General features: G+C 37.1%; 1 protein-coding gene across 1 annotated transcript in view; it reads left to right on the forward strand.

The window, feature by feature from the left end:
- The window catches only part of IKZF1 (IKAROS family zinc finger 1), a 50015-nt gene that overhangs the window by 5435 nt on the left and 21545 nt on the right, over window positions 1–23035 (forward strand). The window contains 2 exon segments of the mRNA XM_044001199.1: window positions 10643–10704; window positions 13544–13804. Coding sequence (XP_043857134.1) covers window positions 10643–10704; window positions 13544–13804 — 323 coding nt within the window.

A 23035-nucleotide genomic window follows, 5' to 3' on the forward strand; every position in this document is an offset into this window, starting at 1 on the left:
TGTATTGTTGATTCATACTGAGCTTGCAGTTCACTGAAACCTCCAGACATTTTTCATATGAACTGTTTTCTGGACACGTGTCTGCCTCTGTGTTTATACAATTGATGCATTTTAATTCAGATGTATTACATTTCACCTTATTAGCTTTTGCTCATCATATTAGCCCATTGAAATCTTTTTGGATCTCAATTCCATCATCCAGTGTATAGCCAATCCCACTGAAGCATTATGTCTTCTATAAATTTGATAAGCATGACATCAATGTCTCTGTCCAAGTTATTGATAAAAATGCTGATCAGTGAGGTACCTTATAAGCTATATCACTCCAAATAGACATAAGTCTTTTCCTTTGTTTATACCATTCATCCAGTTTCAAATCCACCATATAGATGACGTAGCTCATGTTCTTGGGGATACTATGAGAGACTTTTTTATATGCCATACTAACGTCCAAGTATGAACCTAGAATTCCAAAAAGAGGTTATTCTGGCATGATTTTTCTTTCTCATTTTCCTTCTTTCTTCATTCCTTTCTTCCTCTCTTTTTTTCCTTTTTCTTCTTTTCTTCCTCCTTTTCTTCCTTCTGTCCTCTTTCATTTCTTTCTTTCTGACAGGGTCTCCTTATTTTTCCCAGGCTAAAAGTGCAGCATCCATTCATGGGCATATTTCTACTAATAGTCAACATGGAAGCTTTGACTTGCTCCATTTAAAGCCAGCATCATTTTGCACCTCCTTAATCAGGCTGGTGCTGCCACACCACTACACCCCATCCCCCAATTCTAGGGGCCTCCCCATAATGGTGCAGGTACATGATTGACTCAGCCCTATTGCTTTTTAGAACACCTGTGCTCAAGCAAACTACTAGCCTTATCCACCCTGAATTATAGGTGTTTGCAACTACACCTGGTACATGACATTTTCTTGATGTGCCCATGTTGGTTTGTAGTGATTAGCTAGTTTCTGAGTGTGTATATGCTTATAAACCATCCCTTTAGTTATATGTTCTAGAATTTTCCCAAATGATAGAACTAATAAGCCCTCAAAGGACAAGAATAATGGACTGAATCTACCAGGATGGATTTTAATGGGGGGATAATAATAACAAGGACCTTCTCTGTATAAAGCACTATGGTAGGCAGTAAGAGAAAAGTGAAGATAAATCAAATAGGTGCCTTCTTTACAAATGATTTGAGGGCCATACAGTCTAATAAGGGAGACCACTGTATTCACATAACTATTAATACAAAGCCAAATATGAGTTCATGACACAGTTGTCAAAGCAGACAAGGTAAGTGTTCATGATCCTTTTCTTTAGTCTCAGTGCAGATATAAGGTGGCCAGTCAGAAGCTGTTGTCTCAGATATGCACCTACATCATCATGGACCACCCATGCTATGTTATTTCATTGTCAAGGAGAACAGTTTAGCAGTCCTCCTTAAATAGGCAGATTAGGGAAATGCCAGGTGGAGTCTCATTCCTCTAGGACAGTGGCCTATAAACCCAGCCGCAGATAGAACACACAAACTCATACCCAGTGGACAGGAAGTCTCCGATACCAGACCACTGATAGAATGAACGATAGCCAGAAGCAGGAGAAATCAGCCAGTTTTCTATAACTGCTGCAGCACAGTCTGTAGCCACTGCTTTAACCTCCTCTATTTGTTATGACAGCAAGCCCTCCAAGTACTATTCCCTCCCCATCAGGAACTGCTGATAAAGGGGACAAGTAAGGTGCCATAGGAAGGCTGAGTATAAATTAAGGTATTGCCCTTTGTACTTATTTTTTTTGTTTTTGTTTTTGATTTTTTGCAGGGTAATGACAGTTAATTGACTTGCCCAGGGTCACAGAGCTAGTAAGTGTCAAGTGTCTGAGGCTGGATTTGAACTCAGGTCATCCTAAATCCAGGGCCAGTGCTTTTTCCACTGTGCCACCTAGCTGCCCCTTGCCCTTTGTATTTAAAAAAAAAAGTAGGGGGCAGCTAGATGGCGCAGTGGATAAAGCACCGGCCCTGGATTTAGGATGACCTGAGTTCAAATCCAGCCTCAGACACTTGACACTTACTAGTTGTGTGACCGTGAGCAAGTCACTTAACCCCCATTGTCCCACAAAAACAAACAAACAAACAAAAAGTAAATGTCCAGGTTGAGGATAGTTCATGTATAAAAAGACATAAGGTTTAGTGGGTTGCTATGATGAGTCAATGTGATCTGCTGCATTGACAGAAATGCAATGTCCAAATAAAGATAGGTGATAATCCCATGTACTCTGTGCTAGTCAGACTACATCTGATCTATTATGTTCAGTTCTGGACACCACATTTTTAGAGAGTCTTTAGCAGACTAGAGCTCATTCACAGGAATTCAATATCGTAAGGGGACTCAGAACCCTCCCAGGAACAGTTGAAGGAACCAGGCATATTTATCCTAGACAAGAGAGGAAAAGAGCTTCACATTTTTAAGTGCTCTCTAATGTAGGAGAGGGCAGAATTAGGATCAATGTCATGGAGTTCAAGAGAACCAGATTTAAATTCAATATAAAAAAGGAACTTTATTTCACTAAGGGATGGTTGGTTATTGGTGACTTTTAATAAGGCAGTTTAAGTTTATTGAGTAGTGGAGCATGGAGCTGGATTATTGTAGGGTTTGGAGGGTATAAGTGAGGAGGAAATAGAGATAACAGGCATACACCACTCACTTAAGAAATTTTGCAGTGAAAAGGGAAGTGGAAGAATAACCAAAGGGGGAAGCGAGGTCAAGTGAAAGTCCTTTCAAAATTGGGGAGACATGTACATTTGATATGAGAGGGCAATACAGTGGAAAGAGTATACAGGAGTTCTAGAGTCTGTCTGGGTTTAAATTCTTCTTATCCTTATTCCTTGTGTCACCTTAGGCTAATTATTTAGCCCCCCTAGGTTTCCGTTTCCTTACCTGGAAATTGAGGGGATTTGGATTAAGTGTCTTCTGAGGTTCATTCCATTTGTATGTCTACAATGGCAGAGAAGCAATGGAAGAACAAGGACCCAATGAAGAGAGAAAGTTGGAAGATACTGAGGAACAAAGAGATAGGAAAGAGAGTAAGATCTTATCTGTCCCTTCTGTGAGAGGAATACAATAAACCCTTCACCTTCTTAAGGGACTGAATATTGAGTGCAGATGTACACAAGAAAAATGGTTTCCAAGTTTAGTTTATAATCAATGACTTCAACATTTCAAGGACCTGTGATTTCACTGGGGTGGGCATTCCCTTTGCCAAAGCAGGTCAGGTTCCCTGTGTTTTAGTAGATACTGCTTAGGAGTTATTGTATCCAAAATATTAATCACCCTGTGGTGTTCCTACTGGTGAGTTTAAGCTCAGCAAGGCTGGTCCTAGAGATATATTGCCAAGCTTGTCTGTACTCAGAACACAGGACTCTATTTGCTTAGCCTTTCATAGGAAGACTTTCTTCTTAAAAGATTATAGATGACCTATTCAAGGTATTGCTTTAATTTCTCTTGAAGTCACTTCACATCACTTGTATATACTTAGCATTTACTTCACCTCCATACATGTTTTATTCCTCCCAATAGACTGTAAGCTCTTTGAAAGAAAGGATTGTTTTATTTTTGTCTTTGTTCCCCAGAAATTAGGACAGTGTCATTGATAGATAGTAGAAATGTAAGGGGGGGGGGAACTAGGTGGCGCAGTGGATAAAGCACCGGCCCTGGATTCAGGAGTACCTGAGTTCAAATTTGGCCTCGGACACTTGACACTTGACACTTACCAGCTGTGTGACCCTGGGCAAGTCTCTTAACCCCATTGCTCTGCAAAAAAAAGAAAAAAAGAAACGTAAGAAATATTTGTTGAATTTGCCCTAGGATAGTAGATCTAGAGACTGAAGGGATCTCAGAGGCCATCTTATCAAGGTTCATCATTTTATAGATGAGGAAACTGAGGCAAAGAGACATTAAATGACTTGCCTAAAGTCACATACAGGTAGCAAGTGTTAGAGATGAGATTCAAGTAGCTAATGTAACTATGCTAGCATATTTACTTACTAATGTAAAATATCTTCCCATCACTATCCCATTTGTCTATCTTCCTAGCTTGATGGCTATTTGCTTAGCTTAGTCGCAATGTGGCAGTTTTAGGAAATGAACCCATTAAATACCAAATATATAGAAGCTGTGAAAGTAATTTCAAACCACATTTAACCCAGTTAATACAAGAATAATGGCCTGAATAGGTCTGAAAGGCTAACTTAATTTTAAAATATACACATCCAAGTATACTTCCAGTTATATTCTGAACTTGGGTCTAAATCTTTTTACCACCCTCAGAGAATATTATAAGCCAACTTTCAATTGGATGTGGAATATAATTATTTTTAGTTTTCAACAGATTATCTCTATTTTAAATGACAGTGGGTATAAAAATCCTATAATTGTGCATATAACTAAGTGAACACTAAAAAGGAAATAAAATATTCCTTTTTTTATCCTCCACACTTAACTTAGTGCCTGGTACAGAATAGGTGCTTAATAAATGCTTGTTGACTTGTTGACATTGCTAACATGTTTTAATTCTTTTCAGTCTTCTACTCAGCTTGATTAGGGGAATTATGAAATGACCTGAGAAAGTGATTACAAACTCTTGGTTAATGATTCCTAGGAATAAAAAGCATTCTTCCAAACCAATGGAAATTAGTTTAATTTAGAACAGCAAATTTCAGTAAATTTAGGAAGCTGAATTTTAATTTAAAGTGTTGCCTACTTAGGTCTATACCATCTTCCAAAAATAGGTTTGAGAAGTTTGAAGATATATGAAAAAAAAATTTAATTTGTGACCCAAGGAGAGTCATGAACTGTTCTTTCCCATTCCTGTCAGTCACCCTTATAGCTCATCTGGAGTATAGCCTCTGGAGTAAGGACCTTGGCCTATCTCAGTGATTATCCTTTTTCTGCTGTCCTTTGTGTGTGGTGCAGAACAAACTATGGCCCAGCTACCCCACTTACTCCAGTTTAGCCCTGACCAAAAAAAAAAAAAATCCCACCGGAAGTAATATGAAGAATTGTGATTGTTGCTTTTAAAGAGTCACTAAAAAGACCTCACTGTAAGTAAATCAGTAAGTTATACTAGAAACTGAAGTACAGACGTTATTGGAGTATAGCAGTTAAATAAATAAATTGGGAGAATGTTCCTTTTGCTAAGGGATTCAAACAGAAGCTTATATTCATTGTTCAGTACTTTTCCCACTGGCTTCCTGAAAACAGAGCAAACAATGTGGATGCAGTCAGTTCAAATTCAGTTCAACAAGCACTTATTATGTACCTTCTCAATAAGCAGAAACAGCACTTGCTGAGGAGTTAGAGAGCTGGAAGTTCAGTTCTCTCCACCAATGCCCATGACCAGTATGATCTTGGTCAGAACACTTAAGAGTAGCTAAGTAGTACAGTGAACAGAGATCCAAGCCTAGAATCAGGAAGATCTGAGTTCAACTTCAGCCTCAGACATCTGTTTGACTTTGGGCAAGTCATTTAATCCCTCCCTGTCTTCCTCATTTTCTACAACTGTAAAATAGGGATAATAATAACACCTACCTTGCAGGGTTGTTGTAAGGATCTAAGGGGATACGGTTAGTAAAGCACCTAGCAGAACACCTGGCACATAGTAGACTCTATATTTTTATTACTTACCTTCTTTGGGCCTCAGTGTCCTCATCTGTAAAACAAGAAAGGTTGGACTAAGTGACCTCTGAGGTCCATTCCAGCCAGAGATTTATTATCATAGGTGATACAAAGACAAAAACGATACAATCTCTGACTTCATTAAGTTTATAATCTGTAGAGATGCATCTTGTGCTCAGATGATTGTATACAAAGTTATTTGAGGTCTGGAGAATGGTGCCAGTCAATGCAGATTGCTACTTTTTTTCAAATCCTTCTTTAGTACTAGTTTCATTGTCAAGCATGTCATGCTTTTGTGTGTCTGAGAGTATATGTGTAGCTTCATTGACTCATGCTTGTCAGTGGCATCTAGGCAGCATGAAAGAGAAAAATTGAGCTTCAAATGCTGCCATATTTATTCAAAGGGAGATGCTTATGTGCTAGGAGAATCTTTAGTATCCTGAATATGATCTGGTTATTATGTGTAGCTTTAGAATTTGCATATTTACCAGCAGTATGCATGGTAGCCACTTACTACTGGATCTTGTACATAATGGAGTGGAATAAAGTGAATTTTTGCAATTTCTGGTTATTATAAATAACCCTAATCAGGCATTGTATAGTATATAGCACTTCTTCATCTTTTGAACTCAGAAACCATCATATGATTTGGTCTAAATGAAACTCTCCTGCCAGAAATTTCTGCAGTGTAAATAATCAATGTAATTAGTATTGCCATATTTTGTTTTTTATTTAACCTCATAGAGTCAAGGGTGGGTATTTGTGTATGCTTACTAATGTCTGAAACAAATACCTTCTACGGTTTGCTACCCACCTTCAATATTATGTATGCAACTTGACATAAAATAAACTGGCATTTTGGCATTAAAAATTTTGCGAATAGGGGCAGCTAGGTGGCGCAGTGGATAGAGCACCAGCCCTGGAGTCAGGAGTACCTGAGTTCAAATCCGGCCTCAGACACTTAACACTTACTAGTTGTGTGACCCTGGGCAAGTCACTTAACCCCAATTGCCTCACTTTTTTAAAAATTGTGAATTTATAAATACTAATTAATTTATAAAATTTGTAATATTTTAAATATCCCTTACTTCACTCTAGCTAGCCACTTACCTTGCCTACTTCTAACCCATGTTCTGGTCTTCAATATGTTATCTTTTCAAAGATTTCCATGTTTAAAAGTCCCCCCCCAAAAAAAATTAATTTGACAGAAACCTCGGCTGTCAAATGAATTTTCATGAAAATGTTTTTCTGCATTCCACATCTAATAATGTGTTATAATATTATCTACTTGTTTGTTCAGTGTTATGGAATGCAATGGAAAGCATTCCTTTGAAATAATGCATAGTATAGCTAAAACTCATGTCCTATTTTAATAAATAAAAGGTGTGTCAGGGCATCTTATTCAGTTCTGTTACATACCTTATCCACTCAGAATGATCAACATTTCACTTAATAATAAACTTAGATGCTTTACACACTATTGCAGGCTACAGCTATTTGACTTTATTTCTTAATAAATCAAATGTGTTTTTTTATCTATAGTTTGCATTGGAGGATATACTTTTCATGTAAAAACATTTCTAGCAACAAAACTATTAAAATTTAAAATAATCTCATGCCCATATAATAAGTTAAACTTTTATGGACATGGTAATTTTATGCTAATTTGAATTTTTGTAGATGAAATATTTTTAACTTTTTCTTTTTGTCACAGACCCCTTTGGTAGTCTAGTAAAGCCTAGGAACTCCTCAGAATAACATTTTAAAAATTCATGACATGGAATGCATAGGACTACAAAGGAAATCAGTTACATTAATCTCATTAATAAAAGTATTATTGGTTATATTAACATCACTTATATTAGCAATGATTTGTTTAATGTAATGTTAAAAAAAAAAGTTCATAAACTCCAGGTTAAGAATCTCTGTTGTAGATCCTCTTTTCAAAAACATCTTTGTCCTTGTTCTCATTACTTGTCACCGTATTACCACATACTCCCATTACATAAGTGGGAAAACTGAGTCAGGGTGGTTATTTTCTCACCCTTACAGAAGAGAAACCATGTGGCACAGTGGATAGTATTCTGGGCTTGAAATCAGGAAGACATTGGGCAAGTTACTTAACCTCTCTGTACCACAGGCAACTCCCTAGGACTTATCTTAGCCAGATTGTGATCTATGATTTTTTCAGATAGAAGAAACTTGTATAGGGTTCACCATAGATCCTTCAGATATCCATAGAGTATAGAAACTTTAAGAGAACTTCCCTATGTCAGATCACTAAGAAATGCAAATTGTCATTTTCATTGGTTTGATAAATGGTGTCCTAAATATTTGTTGATAATATATTTTCCATTTTCCTTGTATGATGATTAAGACTCTACCATGTGGTTAGGTAAACAGTGGTTTTCAATTGACAATGTCATCTTTTTTGACTTTTGCGATATTTCTCTAAGCAATATCACAACCCAGCTTCCTGTTTGCCTTCTTTATTGCAGTTACATATGGGGCTGAAGGCTTTAGGGATTTTCACGCATTAATTCCAAAATCTTATTCTCGTAAGTATACAACTTGCTTCTAGAAAATGACGACCCATTGACATTGAATCCAGTTTTTTTCTTGGTGTTGTTCATTCCAATGCTTGGTATTCAGTATTACACATTTTTAAAGACCCAATGGCATATGCCATTTAAAATTTGATTGGCAAACAATATATGAAACATCTCTTTTATGAGTATTTTAAATCACTATAAAAAAGTTTCAGTTTTCACCATTATGAATCCATATCCTTTCAGAAACAGTTTATACTTAGCATTGATGAACATTTTGCATTTAATCCTACAGTAAGACTATAGGAAAAGTGAAATGGAGAGTCGAGTAATTATCTAGTGAATTTAATCCATATTCAAAAGACAATTGGGATCATTCAGGCATTGAAGAAAAACTCCTTTTCCTTAAAGAAAATTTGGTGATCTTGAATTGTCCAGATAATTGTGATAACTCTCCACTTCAGCTCATGATCGCAATCATATGTGTTATTTAAGGTGGCCATTTTCCCTCAAAATTTGTTTCAGTTACTGCAAATAGTATGGCTATGTGATTCATTTGCCTGCCATGTTACTCCCAAGGAAACCACTGCATGCTGCATGCTCTTTGTTTGTGTGTGTTGTTTTTTAATGTAGATGCATATAGCTATGGATGTCTACCTATATTTTTCTGTATGCGTATATGTATGATAAAGATCTATATATGCACACACATATATATATCATACCCCCAAAAGACACATTTTATATGTAAAGCATCTAACCATCAACTTCCCTGAATCTTAAAAGTATCTTAGAAGTATGGAAAAGTGTTTTTATCAATTATTTTAATATTTATAAAATAAAATCTTCAAATAGTGTTCTTGGATGTTTGGATGACATAAAATAGTGATGATGTATTTTAGAAGAGCAAGAACATAGATTTGGGGCTAAAAGAGATCTCAGGGTTCATCTGGTCCCAACTTCTCATTTTACAGATTTAAAAAAAATACCCAGAGAAGTTAAGTGACTTGTCCAGGGTCATATAGATAGCAAGCAACAAAGCCAGGATTTGAATTATAATAGCAGGGGTGCAGGGGCAGTTGTTAGAAATATAAAACACTACTTTTACTAATGTTATCATTATTGTCCAATAAGGAGCACCATTTGAGCCCTAGTACAGTGTACACAGTTTCTGTCACAAGCAGATCCTGAGAACTGTTTTTATAGAAAATAGATTTTTTTCATTTTTATGGGAGACATAAAAATGAAGCCCTGTGATACCTTCAGTAATATTAATCAATGAACCTGGGGGTAGCTTTTGAGACGAACTGACATCATCACTTGTAACCTGTCTTGCTGCATGAAACAATGTACCATGTATTAAATTACTCAGTGCATGCTGAATATTCTCCAATTGATGTTGTTGAACCAAAAGAAATGTTAATTTCCATTTCTTTTTTATTATTAACAGTTGTCAAATGGGAAGGGACAAAACTGATAACAAACATATCTTTGTAACCTTTTTTGAATGAGTATTTCAAAGTATTAAGAGTTTGGGAAATTAAATCACTCACTGAACCTCTTGTAAATTGTACAAGATAGCTACTTAATTAAAGCAGCATGAGTTGGTCACCATTTTGGAACTTAAGTAGAGAAACCATACTGTTCAGTATCAGAGAAGGGGCACTCTAAGACTGACCAGGCAACACTGAAAAGGTAGTTTGAATAAATATCATAGAAATGGATGTGTACAAATAGAACTGGTTTCAAAAGGAGTTGGTGACACTCCAGTTTATCACATATGTCCTTTGGGGCAGTCTTGGTTTTTTAGGGGGGGAATTGGCTTGGTTTGGGTTTGTTGGGGTTTTTTAGGCCTGATATCTTTGCAGGTTTCTGACATCCTACTTAACAATGTTCTCTCCTTTTTTTTAATAGGATGGAAAAATATAAGTGTCAAAGTTAATCCCTTGCAGCATGTTTATCATAAATAAATTACTTTAAATTTTTTTACACAGTCTTATTTGCCTCTCTCTGATTCAGCTTTACATGCTGATGTAAGGCACCGTTTTTTATAAAAACCTAGTATATAATGTATGTTTGTATCTCTCCATATATATGTGTGTGTATATTCACATGTATGTGTGTATACCTGTGTTTCTCTACATATTTTTATTTGCAAATGGTCAACAACTCATGCCACTTTAATTAGGTAGCTATCTTGTACAACTTACAAAAGTTTCAGTGAATGATTTAATTTCCCAAGCTCTCAATACTTTGAAATGTTCAGTGTATCAATGTGCATGTATCTATAGATATACATACATAAATAAATGCATATTTAACACAGATCCTCTGGGTACTCTCTAGATACAGACACTTTGCTCTTGTGAATGTCCCATACTTATGGCTGGTTACATATTACTTCCTTGTCCCCTTCCCACTCACCTACAGGTGGTGTGGACAGCAACCAGGCTTTTCTGTACTGAGGATGCCTCCTGGTGGTCGAGATGGGAGTACAACCCATCTCCAACTTTATTCCCCCTCAGCTAGACCATATCCACCCATTTCACTGTCTTTAGAGACTCGCAGCCCCATTGAGTCTTCTTCAATGAATCTTTTTCTTACATTACAAATGTTCCTTTTAAAAAACATTTCCTTCTTTTTTCTTTCTATTCCAATTTCTTGGCTAGATATTTGGTAAATGTCTTTTTATTCCCGTTATTATGGACAATAGGACAATCTCCTTTATCCAGGCCACCCTTCTTCCTCCCAAACAAGTTCCATATATATCATGCATAGGCCCACATAGGTCATATCTCCAGACCCCTTCCTATGTATAAGACTTTATCACTATTTCCTTTTTCAGAACCCATACAGTCCTCTCCCACATTCTGCTCCATCTTCCTAGTCAAACTGACCTTTCTTATGCTAATAATAATATCCACATTTTCACTAAGATATGTAGTGTAATAGAAGGCTTGGAAGTAGAGTATATTGGATTAAAATTCTGGTATTGTTATTTACTACTTAATTGACCTTAGGAAAATGATTTCACTTCTTTGAGCCTCAATTTCCTTCTCTTTAAACTGAGGCGATTGTACTAGATAATCACCAAAAGCCTTTCTTGCTCTAAATCTTATGAAGAAAAAAGCAAACCCCACTCTGACTAGTGTCCTCTTGGTGCAAAAATCAAAGCTAAATGTAGAAAACAAGTATAAATGTGCTGTGGATTAGTTTCTTTATTCTAAAACCCCCTATATTTCTGGCATAGTCGATCATTTTATAAATTATTACTCCCCTGGGAATTTCTTAGATGAGGGTTATTCAGACCATTGTACCCTAGAATTCATTCAGAAACCACAGTACGTGCTTGAACCACTCTGAAGTAGATCATTTAAATTTTTTTCCAAGTTAAACCAGTGCTCAGTTAAGATGTTTCTGCATCTTTAATGTGCCAAAGCAGCTTAGTGAACTGCTAGGGTCCTTCCAAATTTATATTTGCCCCCAAAGTGTCAGTTAAGTATTACTGTTACAACAACTATCTCAGAGATTATAAGAAAATTCACAAATTTTCAGCCACTGTTTCCCAAATCACAAACTTAGGACATTTATACGGCTTTCTCTTTTTCTCATGTAATGGCAGTAACATTTATCTCTTGTCATCCAAAGAATTTTGTTTCATTTTCCAGTCACACTAAGAATCTTCAGGGCTTTTTTTTCTTTTGAAAGGCTGCCTCCCTGGATAAAACTGGGGGATGTACTTGTTATTTTGTCTGTGGAGCTTATTCTTATTCTGATGCAGCCTTTCAAAAGGCTGGCCCAAGGTAACAATGTTGTCCATGGGCTCTGGACCCCTAGGGATCTTGAGTTATCCATAGCATGAATGTGGAATGGAAGGTAAAGACAGAAGACTTCACACAATTTCTTTATATCTGGGGACCTCCTAGGGGATCTATCACAAGTCCCAACTTATTGACTGATAATATTTTACAGTGATTTTTCTCCAAAGAGATCAATGCACAGTCTAGTTCAACCAAAGCTGAACCTTCTGCAGAGAGGGCAGTTTCTTTGTGGTATATCTTTACTTTCCACTACTAGTTTCTTACCAGATCTATTCCAAAGTCATAGAAAAGTCAACCCCTTATAAAACTCTGCCTCAGGAACTTAGCTTGACAGTCTTTTGAATCAGTGTAATGTTGTTTCTCAGTGACTACCCAAAAGTTTCTTCCAGGATTTCATTGGTGTGGGACCTGTCTGAAATTGAACCACTGGCTGATGCTTGAGGACCATGCCATGTGTATGTGCCCACTAGGATAAGGCACTGGATTAAGACTTTAGTGGAGTCATCAGATGATTAAATTAGTTAAATTACATTTAAAGCATCAGTCTAAAAAGCTGTAGTAGCCTGAATCTAGATAAACAGTCACAGAACCATTACTTTCTCTGGCAAAGAGCATTACTAGCTCAATCTCTTCTGTGCATATATGGTTTCCAGTAGTGTGTTATTAGTCAGTACTTCAGAAGAGGGCAAATAAAATTTCTCCAGTGAACTTTACAAGGCAAAATGTGTGAATGAAATGAAAATTACCATTTATGTGACAGTGGAATAAGTCTCAGAGCCAATAATGAATTTGTCTTCACTAATACAAACCCCTCCCACAATCTGTTTTTTCTTTCTTGGAGAAATTATTAGAGAGCTCTGTGACATTCATACACTAGTATAATCACCTCCTTAGCAATCCAAAAAAGGAATTTGGTTCTTATTTCAGAAAAATATTTTGTTCCACAAATTTCATTTATTTCAGAGTAAATGATGAGGAACTTGAATATTAATCTCAATTAGGTGCTTTCAGGAATATGAGATTAATATAAAGATGGGAGAAATTCTGATTTCATTTGGGAGAATGGACAAACAGGAATTAACGTATACAGACACATGTATCTGGGTATATATAAGTATATTTTTGTACCTGTATTTGCCCGTTCCCCTTCTCCATCTAATAATGTTTGTAAGGGTCTAGGGGAAAAACGCATTGCAATTATATGCCATTCAGTGGTGACTTTTGCATGCTTTATAGATAAGAATATGTTTAAAGTGAGAACTTTACATAAATATACCCATGCACACCAATCAGATCTATTTGGAATGCAATCAAGCCATCAATGATGAGTTTTGGATCTAGCTGCCTGCCTTTCATTCCGTATTGCCCCATATGCCATTGAAGTTATCCAGACAGAACAAGCCATGGCTGCTCTCATCTTGGTATATCACTTAATACCCTTTGTTCTTGTAGTAAGTCTTGTTGTTACTTTGCAATGAAACTGAGTGGCATCCTGTATTATTTCTTTCAGCCAGTAATGTTAAAGTAGAGACTCAGAGTGATGAAGAGAATGGGCGTGCCTGTGAAATGAATGGGGAAGAATGTGCGGAGGATTTACGAATGCTTGATGCCTCGGGAGAGAAAATGAATGGTTCACACAATGGCCAAGGCAGCAAAGCTTTGTCAGGAGTTGGAGGCATTCGACTTCCTAACGGAAAGCTAAAATGTGATATCTGTGGGATCATTTGCATCGGTCCCAATGTGCTCATGGTTCACAAAAGAAGCCACACTGGTAAGGCCCCACATAGTTTTTCCTTTAAGGGCCTAGAAATGGTCACATGGGTCACCTACATAGAACAAACTTGTTTCTTTTCTGGGTTGGGAGCATGCTCCAATAACTTGCTTTGCAGCAGCTCAAATCATTTGAAACAATGTAGGGAGATATATCTTTCTTACCTGAGAATAAAGTTAAAGAGATTGTCTAAAACTGTCGAATCCATACCATAAATTAAGGGGGAAAGAGAGGAAAAAAGATTGATTGTTTAAGTGCCAACAAACAGTATGAGTTTCCTATCACGGGCCTAACTTGTCATGTAAGAAACAGTTTCAAGCTTGCTTCGAATTAACTAATGTTATATAGCCCTAAATGAATCCACTTCTCATGTCTTAGAAGGGTAAGAACCATTGGTAAATTAACTACATTAAATGGTAAACATAGAATATATATGTATATATATATATATTTTTTACATATATATATATATATTAAATTCTTTCCTAATGAGGCTTAAAATTTTAGAATGATTTTATACTAGCAGAATTTTATTCATCATTTAAAATAGCACAATTGGACCTTGAAAAATGGTCCAAATGGGAATGTATGGAAATCTGAATGAAGTTTTTCCCGTTCCACCATCTCCAAGCTATAACTGATATAAAAGACTAGAATGCAGGAGACTGCCACAGGAAAATAGCTAGTTGTATGACTAATGTAATACAAAAGAAAGAGCCGATAAAAGCTGAAATTAACATTCTGTGTGATTTCAGTTAGATGTGATCATTATGCACACATTCCTAGGATGTTCTCCACTTATAAAAAGACTGAGAATTCCTTAAGGTGTAGAGAGTAGGGTACCATAGTATGAGTCAGACAGTGAACTAAGAGAAGCTAAATGGCACAGTAGAAAAAGTGCTAGACCTGAGTCAGGAAAACTTGGATTTTAATCCTGCCTTGTGTACTTACTAACTGTAAGACCCTGGGAAAGTCACCTAATCATTTTTAGCCTCTGTTTCCTCCTCTGTAAAATAAAGATAATAATAGCACCTACCTCACAGGGTTGTCAAGTGGATCAAATGAGATAACATACATAATGCTTTGCAAAGCTTAGAGTTCTATATAAATTAAACTTAACCGACTAACCATCCTTCGAGATTTGATATATGCTGTGTGTCTAATATTTAATCACATTGATTGAATAGTGCAGCAATATCCAATAGAATTGTTGGATCCCTTTCACGGATACTGCAGAGTCTGGAAGTTAAAATATGAATGGGACAAATTTGGCCATTGGTTGTGTGCTGGAGCTTCCTTTGTATTTAAACGAGACCCTCACTTTTGTATCTGTGGAGTTTTGCCTTGGTTAATTCGAGAGGTCATTGAAATTTCACACTGATATAGCCTGAGACTTCAGTTGATTCTGTCACTTCAGGGAATATTACTGACTTTTCCACATTATTCACCCACCTCACAACCTAAGAGAAATCACGAAAATGTACATTCTCATAGAGAGAAAAGCAGAATTAATTAGTCTTTCCTAGAAGAATGAACATTTATGAAAATATGTAGGATGGAATCAGTATCCTAAGGGTTGGTAGAGTTTAACTGGTCAGAATATGCAATTCACCCTAGGTAATCAATCTCCCAAGGCTTTAGTTTGCTCTTCAGTAAAATGAGGGGGTTGGAATAAATAGTCTCTAAGGTATCTTTCACTTTTAGATACATGATCTAAGAGTCTATGACTGAATAGCCTTTTCCCAGGTCACCCTACCTATTGTATTTGTAGAGATAGCTATGTTTCAAGGGTGCTAAAGAAGGTGGTTATATTCTATCTATGCCTGAAGAAAGCAAGACACAGAAAGAGGCATGACAAGGCATGATATCACTAGGCTTTTTATTTTACCCTACAGTTAATTTCAGCTATAAATATTTCTCTTCAGCCATGGGTTCTCTCATCTTTACAAACCTACTGTGTATTGGGGGTAAATACTGTAGTTTGTAAAAAATTTAAAAAGCAGGAGCTCCAGAACCCATTTAATAACTAAGCTGTATTCCATCGCTAAGTTTTTTGGCTGATCTAAAGACTTTATTGGAGGTGGAGAGGAGGTAGATTCTCAAAATAAGGTAACTAACTTATGTAGAATATTCCTGAGGTATTTTATCTAAATTCACTAATTAGCCCCTGAATTTATCTTAAATGAAAATGTAACTTCTAGAATGAGCAAACTTTGCTTTGCCAAGTAGGCCCCTGAATCCTGAAATTATCCAATTAAATAGACACATTACATATAGTCTGAACTAAAGCTGTGTAATAGTAATAACATTTCCCCCCTTTTGTAGTGATGTGAAAATTAAAGTGAAAATAGGATACTCTGTGATAGACACTTAACAGAATACATTGAAGCCTGTTTTAATACATTCCTGATGAAGGAATAAACCTTGCAAATGAATTACTTTGCCGCTAATTCATGTAAAGCCTGCATGTATGGTGAAATTCTCTTAAATAAATATTTGATAAATGAATAAAACTCTGGCATACTAAAATGCTGAAATATAATGACTGCCTGACCTGATAAAAGGAATAATTACATTTAATGAATAAACCTGCCAAGTGCAGATATGCATAGCAGCACCTGCTGTTTGCTACCCACTTCTGCCCACAAATAGCAGTAAAGTACCAAGGACTCTCCAGTATATTTTATTTCTTCTACCTAGAGAGCAAGTCAATTCAAGTCACGGTCACCCACCCCCAGTCTTTTAGTGGGCAGCAGATCTTCAAATTATTTTTTCCCACATTAGCCTGTAGGGAAAACATTTGAGACAAATTATTTATGCTCAGTGATTTGTTAGAGGACTGGCATCCAACGTATTTTCCCTCACACAGACCAATGTGTGTCTTTGTCCTACAGAGTAGCTTTATGCAGATGGAAATCTGTTGATCATACCACATTTGTGGACTGGATCCATTGATTAAAAGAAGTATTTGACATTTCTGGGTCCTGGCTTGAGTGTGATACATATGAAAAAGGCATAATAGCCCTACCTTCCAGTGTTATCTCCTCTGTGTTATGTAAAGTGACCTATTTGTAGCTCTTCCTGAATTCCATAAATCAATGCAACATTTAGGAACAGTGGTGTGCTGATAAATGTTTAATGATCAGTTCACAGGGAGAGAAAAATGCATGTGTGACACATTTTTAAGTTTATTAACTTTTTCTCCATTACTTTCTAAAGTCTAAACAATCAACAAAAAACAATAAACCAAGCCCTAATTTATAGTGCTTGTTGATTTCCAAAGTATAAATACATAAACTGAAGATTTAATACTTGGTTGTACTGAATTGGTAGTTTTAGCTAACTTCTGCAGCCCACCTATTTAGGAAAATCTTTAGATAGAATGGAAGTGCAGTTATGCCGGGAACAATAAGTAATGTTTATCTCAGAGTAGTCCTTTATTTTAAATATTTCACTGAAAATGGATTCTACATTTCAGAAATCAATAGTAGAATTTAAGGATTCTGTCCCTTGCATTGTCATGTCAAATAAGATTAGCCATGGTGTTCCAAGAAGTTGTTCTCCAACTCTTACCTTTGTAGTGAGGACACAACTGGGGCTTTTCTTTAGTGAGCTCTCATTTGTACTGAAGGAATGTGGTATTGTAAAAAGAGTACAGGCTCTAGAGACAGGGACCTTGGCTTGGAATTCCATCTCTACTATGTACTGGTGTGACCCTTGGGCAAGTCATCTCTCTTACTCTGAAACAACATTTCCTTACCTGAAAAATGAGGAGGGATGGGGTTGACTCAATCACTAAGGTCCTTCCTAGCTCTAAATCTATGATCCCATAAATTCTTTATCTTTTCCCCTCACTGGTTTTGGCTGAGTCCCTGAAACCCAACTTAAAAGACAATGATAATATATATCTGACTTATAGATCCCATTCCTCTGATTTAGATAAAATGATCCAGAGCTGGAAGGGACTTTTACAATTTTTTTTATTGGTAACAGTGTTTTATCTGCAGTCATCTTTATAGCCTAACTTTCATTCAACAAGAATTTCAGTCCCAACTATGTTCTAGAGATTATGCCAAAAGTGGAGTATGTAGGAACAAAAACAAAACAATCCTTGTCCTCAAAGAGCTTATGTTCTATTGTAGGTTTATATGTGTTAACTAAGGGCAGCTAGGTTGGTGCAGTGGATAGAGCATCCTGCCTGGAGTAAGGAAGACCTGAGTTCAAATCCTGCCTCAGACATTAATTAGCTATTTGACCCTGGGAAAGTTATTTAACCCTATTTGCCTCAGTTTCCTTATTTGCAAAATAAGCTGGAGATAGCAAACCACTTCAGTATCTTTGCCAAGAAAACCCCAAATGGGTCATGAAGAGTCTGACACAATTCAAGAACAATGTGTTAACCTGTTATTCTTTCAGTAATAATAACTCTCCTACTAATTCCATTGGACTCTTAAGAAATTGAATAGAGGGGCTAAGGATTTAAAAGTGCTCAATAAACTGTGCTTATAAATGCAAACTACATATCACAAAGAGTCAGATTTTTCAAACATAATTAAAACCTTCTTGCCAAAAAAAAAAAAGTATGTGAATTATAGCTACTTCAAGTAGTCCCAAGGATCATCTTAAGAGAGAATCTTTTAAAGTAAAAGCTTTTTTTTTTTTTTTAAAGTGCTGTAAAAAAGGATGTGTACAAGGGGAAGCTGGGTGGCACAGTGGATAAAGCACCGGCCCTGGATTCAGGAGGACCTGAATTCAAATCTGGCCTTAGACACTTGACAGTTACTGGCTGTGTGACCCCGGGCAAGTCACTTAACCCTCACTGCCCCACAAAATAATTAATTTTTTTTTTTTAATGATGTGTACATGTACCACCTCTCTTTTTTTTTTTTTTAGTGAGGCAATTGGGGTTAAGTGACTTGCCCAGGGTCACACAGCTAGTAAGTGTTAAGTGTCTGAGGCCGGATTTGAACTCAGGTACTCCTGACTCCAGGGCCGGTGCTTTATCCACTGCGCCACCTAGCGGCCCCGCCACCTCTCTTTAATGAATCAAGGACTATATCCCTTACTTGGAGCCAAACAGGAATTCTGCTGAGCTAAAATGTGTGAGAAGGTTTTTGCTGCCTGAAGCTAAATTTCACCAAAGAATATTCTTTTTTTTTTTTTTTTTTTTGGTAAGGCAATTGGGGTTAAGTGACTTGCCCAGGGTCACACAGCTAGTAAGTGTTAAGTGTCTGAGGCCGGATTTGAACTCAGGTCCTCCTGACTCCAGGGCCAGTGCTCTATCCACTGCGCCACCTAGCTGCCCCCGAAGAATATTCTTAATTTGGATCAGAGTATGTATCTACTCCCAAGCTTCTTCAAGTTGTAGATTTTTGTTGCTCAGTTGTTTTCAGTTGTGTCCAACTCTGTGACCCCATTTGGGGGTTTTCTTGGCAAGTATACTTGGAGTGGTTTTCCATTTCTTTCTCTTCATTTTACTGATGAGGAAATTGAAGCTAACAGAGTTAAGGGACTTACCCAGAGTCACACAGCTAGTAAGTTTCTGAGTTCAAATTTGAACTCAGGTCTTCCTGACTTCAGGCCTGGCACTCTATCCATGGCATCACCTAACTGCCCAAAACAAAATATTGTTAGTTTTTTCCCCATGAATTTAAGGTGTAACAATTGCCTGACATTTCTTAAGAGATGGTCAAGAATGAAGGACCTTAGAACTGCTAGTTAAATAGAGTCACTGCAACTTATGGATGTTTTATCTGCCTTTACACACCTTATATGCCCCCGAATTTTCAGAATGTATGTGTGTATTTGTGTGTGTGTGTGTGTGTGTGTGTTTGTGTGTATGTGAAGACTTGTGATTTATTGGTGTCAGGAATTCCCAGTATGGAATCTCCACCAATGCAGATTGACAATTTGACTATCCCATCATAGGATCATAGTTAAAACTGGAAGGATCTTGTGCCATGGAGGCCAAGCTCCTCATCTTATGGTTTAGAAAATGAGGCTCAGGGAAGGAGAATGATTCGTCTTAATGTTACATAGGTGCTAAGTGGCAGAACTGGGGATCTGAACTCAGATTCTTTGACTCCAGATTTAGTGTTCTTTCCACCGTAGTACTGGACACTTGTCTGGGGAACTGAATGGTTGGATAATACTTGTAATTAGATAGGTAGCATTGATATAGTGCTTTAAGATTTACAAAGTACATTTATATATGTTATCTCATTTGATTAAGTGATTGGCCAATGGTCACATGGCTGAGATGTATACAGCTTCATCTGCTTATAGATTAGAGCTGGAAGGGACTTTAGATTATTACCTAGTCCCACCCACCTCATGAAACCAAGTCTCAGATAGGTTAAGGGACTTGCCTAAAGTCAGAGAGTTGTGTCAAAATTAGGAATTCAAACCCAGGTCCTCTGACTCAAAGATTAGACCTTTTTTTGTGGAACATTACCACACATTTAGCTCTATTAAATTCAGAAACAGTATAAGAAGTTGTATTCCCATTAACTGCAAGTATAAATATGGCATTATGAACTCAGCAGAATAAATAGAAAATCTTTATACTAGCACATACCATGGTAACATTCATGCATGCAGCCCCCTGGAATAGGCTCCCTCCTAAGAACATCTTCAGGGAATCAAGTCAATTCAAAAAAGGATGTATTAAATACTTGATGTGTGGAAAACAGAAGCACACAAACAAAAAGTCAACAGCAGTCCCACCCTCAGGAAGATCATAATCTAATAGGGCAGACAAAATGTAAGCAACTATGTACCAACAAGTTATATACAGGATAAATAGGAGATAATCAATTGAAGAAAGGACCTTGGGGGGGCAGTTAGGTGGCACAGTGGATAAAAGCACCGGCCCTGGATTCAGGAGGACTTGAGTTCAAATCCAGCCTCAGACACTTGACACTTATTAGCTGTGTGACCTTGGGCAAGTCACTTAACCCTCATTGCCTCCCCCCAAAAAAATACCTGAAATCAAGGAGGATTGGGAAAGAATTCATGAAGAAGGTGGGACTTTAACTGAAACTTGAAGGAGGGCTGAGAAGCTAGGAGGTAGCCATGAGGAAGAAGAGAATTCCAAACACCAGAGACAATCAGTAGAAATAAAGAGTCAGGAGATGAAGTGTCTTCTTTGGAGAAGAGCAAGGAGGTCAGCAGCACTGTAGTAGAGGGGAAGTAAGGTATAAGAAGACAAGAAGAGTAGCAAGGGTTCAGGCTATGAAGAGCTTTAAAAGTCAAATGTAATAGTTTAGATTTGCTCCTGAAGTTAACAGAGAACCACTGGAGAGTATTCAGTTAGACGGGGTGACATTCAGATTTGAGTTTAAGGAGGATCCCTTTGACAGATAAGTGAAGGGTGGACTGGAGAGGGGAAAGACCTGTGGCAGGGGGACCAACCAGCAGGCCAGCTTGTGCCTTGGCATCCTGCTCTAACTGCCTGGAGCATGACCTACAAAAAAGCACCATACCCCAACTAAGGTACACATTTATGCATGCTTAGGCATTCAGACAAAAAAAAATGGAGTTCCAGTAAACTTGGCCAGCAGGAATATATAGATCTTTAAGACATAGAGCAGGAAATCTGAGAATTGGTTACTCAAATTAAAAGACAGATTTTACTTTCTAAGAAATGATGCCTTCCTTTCTTTCATGTCTTGTTCTGAAGAAAGTTGACATGACTGTCAGCATCCCACCTTTCCCCATCTCGGACTGACTTTACTATTTTTGCTTTAAAGACAGTTCTTCCTGCTGAGGCATACACATTCATGTTTCCCTGCATCCATTTCAAATTGCGGAAGAAAAGTGAAACTGCAGCCCCTTTTCAAATCAAAGGCTAGCTGCCCTTTTGGTGGGGGGGTGACCCAGGTATGGGTGCTGTAGGCTTAGCTCACACAAGTGCCATCTGTGTGGGTAGGCTTGTGCCCCCACCCACTTGCTATGTACATCTTGAGAACTTTAGATCCTCCAGCTACCTTTCATTCCCACACTGCCTGAGGTTTCGTCTTGTCAAAATGAGAACTGGGGGCCAGATACACATTTTGTTCTTACACTCTCTGGGTCTCCCTGCATACTATTACATCCTTTTTCTTTTATGTCCAATTTTCCAAATTAAAATAAGAAAATAAGAAATAAAATGCTGACTGACAGAAAAAGCTGCTTATTAAGAATTAACTGATCCTTCATATTGGGAGTCCATCAATGAGATCTAGTTTTCAGCTGTTTTTAAATTCTACTTTCAGATCTACCCCCAAGTCTCTTATCATCAGACACAGAGATTTAGACTGACTAGTAATATCATGAGTTATTTGACTCTAAATCCTTTCTGCATTCTTGGGAAAGTGCAATCCAGAAATTAAACTCTGGGAAGAATGCACAATTTAGCTTTGTAGCATTAATACAGATATTGAAACCTACCAACCAGCCTACAATTGGTTATTAGGATTTTTTTCCAAGTATTGTAATACCCACCAGACTTGGAGTGGGGGCTGAGGGGAGGTGTTGGGGCGGGGAGGGGGGGTGTAGGGAGGCACAGAGAAAGAAGAAAAGAGAAAAACAGATTGAATAAAATGAGAAGTTAAAAAAATAAATTGAGAGAGAAGGATGTGGGAATTAAGCAGATAGAAGCAGAGAACAATAGATTGAATGAAAGTAGAGGTTAAGCTACTATGAAGGCAAGGGAACTAGCCTTTTTTTTGTTGTTTAAGACTTTTAAAAAGTTGTGCCTTCTCTAGAAACTCATTGCCACCTCTATGGTTCATTTCAGCTGTGACATTATGGTTTATATCCTGGACCCAATGTAGACTTTTCCAGCCCCAGCTAACCTTCCATTTACCATTGATTGCCAACATTTCGTTTACTAAAACATGTCAATCAGTTGTTAAAGCAAGTCAAATTCTTTTTTTTTTTTTTTAAAGCAAAGTCAAATTCTGCCTTATGGAAGCATAGCCCAAGAAATCATTGGTTTTTTCCCAAGAAATAATTCTTAATAAAAATAACTATAATTAAATATTTCTGAAGGTATTGTAAGGTCATGATCATTTGAATCCCATAACACCCAAGTTAAAGGGTTCATCTTCAAAAAGACTTAAACTCAAATGTTTTTTCCATGAAATATAGAAATAAATAATTCATGTGATTTAAAGGGTTAAATTAAATGTCCAGTTGGTTGATCTCTAAGTCTCGGAACTCCTTAGAATGATGGCAGCGTATAACATT

Source organism: Dromiciops gliroides, chromosome 1, assembly GCF_019393635.1.
Source record: "Dromiciops gliroides isolate mDroGli1 chromosome 1, mDroGli1.pri, whole genome shotgun sequence".
In the NCBI taxonomy this organism is placed as follows: domain Eukaryota; kingdom Metazoa; phylum Chordata; class Mammalia; order Microbiotheria; family Microbiotheriidae; genus Dromiciops; species Dromiciops gliroides.